Raw genomic sequence first — 6252 nt, forward strand, 5'->3', positions numbered from 1 at the left:
TTAGTTTTTGTTTAATAAACCTTTTTGAACTTTCCTACTGACTGTCTCTCCTTGAATACTGGGTCTCTCTGTCCCTGGTTCATGACATATAACTGCTCCTCTATCATAAATGTTGTATCAGAACAGTCTGTTAAATTAGTCTAATATCTGTTAGACAGTTTTTAGTGGCTGCATTGAGGAAAGCTGTTGTTGAAGGGGGGGCCATTAGAAGTCCTTAGAGTTTGCAGCAAACCACGAAGGGGAAAGAGCAAATATGTGGAAGAAGGTGAAAGCTAACACTCTGCTCCGCCCACAGCCACAGGCACTGGAAAAACCTGGGGATTCATAAGTGAGAGTCGGTATCAATCGAATTAATTTGCAGTGTTTCCAGTATTTCATACGACCAGTGGCCTTTTTTTTTTTCTTTTTCTTTTTTCTGAAGCTGGTACGTTGTGTCAAAGCTGGATAATTAGTATCTATGCCTGGCCTTGGTAGCACTGTGACTGGATCCTCTGTGTCTCTGTCACTAGTCAAGCTGTTATTGGAGGGTTGTTTTCTTTCCTCTGAGAAATGCAGCTAAGACTGGAGGAGAAATGTTTCCTCCTGCTTCTGCAATACCCCCCCCCCCCTCTCCTCAAACCAGTTTGTCTCATTAAGCTGACTTGTCAAATTAGAGGGAAAAGATATTTTTCAAATTATCATCTGTAATAAACCCAGCATGTAACCAGAGAACTGGAGCGTCACTTTCTTTATTATCTATGTAATAACTTCTCCAAATTCATATTGCTTTCATGTGACCAAATTGGAGTATTTCTGGGCCGAGTTCTGCTCCTATGGTTTAGGAATCGAGCAACTCTTCTGCCCTCAATATATGCTGTCCCTTACACGGACTGACTTGAACTTTTATTTTAACAAAGAAGAATTTTTTTATTTTAACAAAGACGAAGACAAGGACGTGCGTCAGAGTTTTTGGTCATAAAAACATGGCAGTGCTGCAAAAGACTTGAAACTATGATGGAGGGTCACTACTACAACAAGCAGGCATAGGTTCAATGGATGATTCAGATCGAGGCATATTCATGTGTCAGAATGGCCTAGTCAAAGCTCTAATCTAAATCGAATAGAGAGTCTGAGCTCAGACTTTAACATCAATGTCTGCAGGCTTCCAGTCTATCTCAGGGCAACAGAATCTATTCAGTTTGTAGCTATAAAAGGCTTAGAAAATCCTGTATCAGTATCCTTTACCTTACGATGATGAACTGCTTTGAGTTGATTTTATACAGTATTAAAAATGTTCATTGAATTGTTTTATTGTAACCGAACAAGGTGTGGGAATATGTAGGGATGTGGTCACTTTGGGAGGCTTTGTTTACACTCTTTCAGATTGGCATGTGAGGTATGAGGGTCCTGAAAGTGAACCCATCTCGCCCAGATGCTTCTTTATGTGCTCTTAATCTCCTCTTGTCCAAAGCTTAGACTTTTCCTCTAATATCCCATTTTTTTTAAGGCAAACATTCAAACTTGGTTGGATCTATCTTTCCAACTCTCCTGTTTGGTGTAACCTGGTCTCTGCAGACCCCCTCTGTCTCTAGAAGTAGGAACTGCATTTTGCCGCTCACGTTTCCCCCTCTTGCTCCCGGAGCATCAGCCGGACCAGAGAGCGGGCCCCTCAGCACCATTCCTTTCCTCCTCATTGCACCCTTTCAGGATCCCATAGCACAACGGCTCCATTCACCAAACGTTGCCTCGCACTGTACCACATAGGGGCGGGTGCTTGATTTACACTTCACTGTTTGCCTACTCCGCAAAAAATAAATCTGGGAAAAAAAATGATAATAAGAAAAACAAGCCTCCATCTGCTTTAGTCTGCCGGGATTTTTATTCAAACACAATGATGACTAAGGCCCTTTTCTTTCCTTCTTCATTTTCAACATATTCAACCAACACTACTTAAAACAACATTTTTTTCAAAGAGAGAGCTGTTTGCTTTTCCACTTCAAAAAGACCTGTAGCAAAACGGATAGGTTTGGGGTGTTGGAGTTCTGTCAAACTGCTGCTAACTGATTATTCACGTCCTTCCTTTTTAATCTGCCCTCTATGGGAGCTGCTGTATCCAAAGTACACTTGGATACAATCCCGAAACAAAGACACAAGGCATAAAAGAGCCGGTGGCCTTTAATAATAATGAACAAGTTTGAATATGCATATAATAAAGCTTTTCTACATCAAATAAAGCAGAATATCTCCCCAGGGGGTTCCTTTCACTATCTTCTAACGGTCTCCTTACTGAAGTTCATCTCTTTGCAGCAGGCTCTGAACTGCTCCTACACAAAGAGGCAGTGTGAAATGTCCCCCTTACGTGTTTTTCATTGTTGTTCCAGAAGTAGAAAGCCCCGACGGCTCCCAGCAGAAGCAGAACGGCTCCGGTTACGAGCACAGCAATCCCGGCCTTCAGGAGGCGTCCGGTGGAGGCTGGTCTCAGAGACACGGTGGAGTGAGCCTAAACAGTTTTTACCACAACAACAGATAAATAAACACAAAGCTGCAGACTGGTTTTATGTTTGACTGAAGTTATAGTGCTTATCTTTTAGTTTTTGCCCTTGACTCATCCCCATGGATGCTCAGCAGGCAGCAGGTTTCTATGACTGCTTCTCATAGAAGGTGCACCCTGTTGGACTGAAGCTACTCACCGGAGCCATGAACTGGTACGAGTCCTCTGGTTCCGCTGTTGCAATGGGTACTTTCTCTGAGCTCCCGGCCATGACTGGAGCCAAACAGACAAATACCTTTTCCAGCTCCAGTTCACCGACTCCCCCTCTCTCTCCTTCTCTCTCACTTTCCCTCGAAAAAGGAAGGAGGAGGGAGAAGGGCACTTCTCAGTTCTAACTTTACTTTTTAGCCCCAACTTAGCATTTTAAGCTCTTCTTACTTTTAATAAGAAAAGGTAAAGTTTAAGTTGTAACTTCAAGCTGATTATCAGCCAGAAAATTCACTAATGTGAGTCTAAGGTTTTATGCTTTCTTCCAGATAGTCATTAACCATTTTTCCCTTTGAAGATTCCATAGGCTGCTCATGCAACTTACATGAGGTTGATCCTGCGCTCATCCTCAGGATTTCATATCATTAGGCTTTATGACAACCTGAGCAGGGCCGACTTGGACCTGTTCAATAATTATGGTGATAGTGGAGGAGGGTGCCCCCCTCCACCCTACCTTTGCACAACCTTTCCTTTTTGCCCTTTTTTTCCCAGAGACGTTTCTTTCTCAGGTCAAAGGTTGCCCCTGCAGAATGTTGCACGTTTTTTTCCCTCTCCTTCTTGATGGGCATGGCCATGTGCCAAATCTGTGCTTTTACTTCCCCACATCCCTACACCTTGTCCTACATCCACAGCATTTGGTGTTAATAAGAAATGCCCTGAATCAATGAATAATAATGGTGGAGGGGGAAAAAAATCCAGAAGCAAACTGTGTTTTACAGAACTATTTAGCCCTAAACGTTGCTTTAAAAAAAATCTCTTTAGAGTCATCTAACAGTAAATGGAGTGTAACCATTTGTCTTATTTGATCTTAGTGAACAAACATTATTAAGATCATGGATGGATGAAGTTTTTGAACATCTGTGAAGCAGAATTAGGTTATACTGTAAATTAATATCTAACAGAGCACTAGATGTATAATCCCAATTTGAAAACAGGATAGCTGCAGACTTACTATGCTATGATCTAAACTGAGAGGCTAGAAAAATCAGGAGAGGAGCCACAAGGGGCCTGTTGTGACTTTAGTGGAGCTGCAGAGTGCTGCTGCTCAGAAGATGGATCATCTTTTGACAGAACAACTGTTAGTTAGTCAATAAACATGGAAGTTTTTCAAAACAATAAAGGTAATTGTAGAGAATTAATCTTAAGAAGTCATCTTTTATACAGATTGCTAAAAGTTTTTATCTGTAAGACACGCTGAAAATATGTCATATAAAGTAAAATATGTTAAATAATAAAAGCCATGACGTCGAGACAGACGGAGTAAATCAAGTTACATTCAATATCTTTATCATTAAAGCTACAGTGTGTAATAATTACAGGGATATACAGTCAGAAATGTAATATATTATACATAACTATGTTATTTATCATCATCTACGAGCTCAGCCTCTTAACCTTAATATTTGCGTTGCCTTAGAATTCTTTATTTATAATTACATAGGAGCGGGTCTCTCAGCCATGGAGGCAGACATCTTTGCGCTACGGCAGCGCAGAGCCAACAAACTAGCGATTGCGAGATCGCCCATTACGCTCGAAAGTAACTACGGCAAGTTGAGAGAGATTAACTGAGACGGTACTGAACAATAGATGGCAGTATTAAAATTATCTATGTAAACAAACCTGATCACTGGAGAAGGTAGGTGATGCGGACGTTGTGGAAGACAATTTGTCCCGTAACGCTCGCCGTACTGTTGGGGGGGAGAAGCGGTGGGGGGGAGATGTTCATGTTGCTGCGGTCTGCAGTCTGGACGTTAGATGTTGCTAAAAATTACACACTGTAGCTTTAAAATGCAAAAATAAAACAAATTTAAAAAGATAGGAGCTACAATGCTTCGATATATTATTTGCTTATATTGATAAAATTGATTACTTATTTGAAAACAATTATAGACTAGACTCGTTTTTATTAATAATTTGAAGAGCGCACATAGATGTGGCTGGATCACAGGAATGGAAATCGGTTCATTGATTAAACTTTCATCATTACACCCTTAGTTAGATTCGCTGCACAATAGAATCCTAACGTCAACACATTTGAAGAACCTTTAGAGAAATTAAGGAGGAGATTAAAAGTCAGGTCATCTTGTTGCAGAAGAATGGCCAACATTCCCCTTAAACACTGTCCTTTGCAGAAAACCTTTCCAGAGAATCTCACAGCTGCAAAAAGTGGACCAATGAGAAATGGAGCCCTGTGGATTAAGTACAAAACGCCACTTATGTTCAAATGTGAGCTAAAGCAGGTGACTGAACACCTTGGCAATATGCTGCACAAGTGGTTTATATCAAAGCCCATTGATGCGGTTCACTGGTTCAACCCTTTTTCCAACTAAGGACCTTGAGAGACAACATATTCTCATTATCAGTTCGTATGAAATCGTACGAAAAGTTATGCACACTATTTCGTACGTTTTGGTCGTTTTTCCTCAAAAAACCAGATCAGTGCGCATGCGCTGGCAGACAGACAAAAAAAGCAGCTCCGCGGACGGACGTAGAACTGGGAAAAACAGTGCAATAATCACTTCTTCATGTCTCTAACTACGCTGCTTGCTGTTTTATATCTTAGGGTGAGGGTCAGGGTTTGGGCTAGTTGTATTTTAAAGTCTATGTTCTTGAATGGTGCGTAAAATGCGCATGCGCATACGACGAAAAAAACGTCCAAAACGTACGAAATTACGGTGCATAACTTTTCGTACGATTTCATACGAACACATAATGAGAATACACTGTGAGAAATGACATTCACAGATCAGGTTTTATCGAGCCTACGCTGTTTGGCTCAGAATCAGCATCACATGTCATCAAACACGTGGAAAGCTTTAAGATGCACGCATGAAAGATATAAAACTGTTAAATTATTAAATTATTTATGCATTGGGTCTGGATAGACTTTTTTAAATTATTTGGAAAAACAATGAAACTATTTTCAGTTTGTCTTCACTCCATATTTCCATACTACTTTGTATTGGTTAATCCCATCAAAATCCCAATAAAAGCTACGGAAGTTTTTGATTCTGAGTTCAAAACAAACAAGGAAAAGGTTTTAGGGGGTGTAAATACTTTGCAAGGAACTGTGTCCCCCCTGCGAAACCTTGCATCTGTCTCTTTGAGTGTTTCTAAGCAGAAAATGTGTTGTTTACAGATTTTATCCCCTTTTTTTAATCACCCAGGGTGTTAAAAACTCAAACAAATCCTCCAATTCTTCATGCAAATGAATGCAGCCAAGTCTGTAATAAAGAACAGAATCACCAAGGCGGGGTTTGGCTGACTTGTGTGAAATGGTGTGCGTGCATGTGGAGGGGAGGGGGGGTGATTTACTGAAAAGCTCCTGAGTCTGTTTTGGGCATCTCACCAGGAAAATCATGTATTCACCGAGGGGAAAAAAAACTTAAGTGACCTTCCTCAGCGGGCTGCAAGGACGCAGACTCAGTCATGCTGCAATAACAGCGACGCCTGTTGGCTTCCGTTACACTAGCCTGATGGATAGTCCATCTTTGCAATAAACTCCAACACTCATG

At 40.9% G+C, this 6252-nt stretch overlaps 1 protein-coding gene across 1 annotated transcript in view; it reads right to left on the minus strand.

The window, feature by feature from the left end:
- The window catches only part of lect1 (leukocyte cell derived chemotaxin 1), a 13001-nt gene extending 10162 nt beyond the window's left edge, over nt 1–2839 (minus strand). Inside the window, exons 1-2 of the mRNA XM_015378051.1 lie at nt 2670–2839; nt 2339–2479 (exon numbers count right to left, since the gene is read on the minus strand). Of these exons, the coding sequence (XP_015233537.1) occupies nt 2339–2479; nt 2670–2741 (213 nt within the window). The 5' untranslated portion in view covers nt 2742–2839. The remainder of the gene's footprint in view (nt 1–2338; nt 2480–2669) is intronic.
- Nucleotides 2840–6252: the final 3413 nt, after the last annotated feature.

Source organism: Cyprinodon variegatus, unplaced genomic scaffold (genome assembly GCF_000732505.1).
Source record: "Cyprinodon variegatus isolate N-32 unplaced genomic scaffold, C_variegatus-1.0 Scaffold163, whole genome shotgun sequence".
NCBI lineage: Eukaryota > Metazoa > Chordata > Actinopteri > Cyprinodontiformes > Cyprinodontidae > Cyprinodon > Cyprinodon variegatus.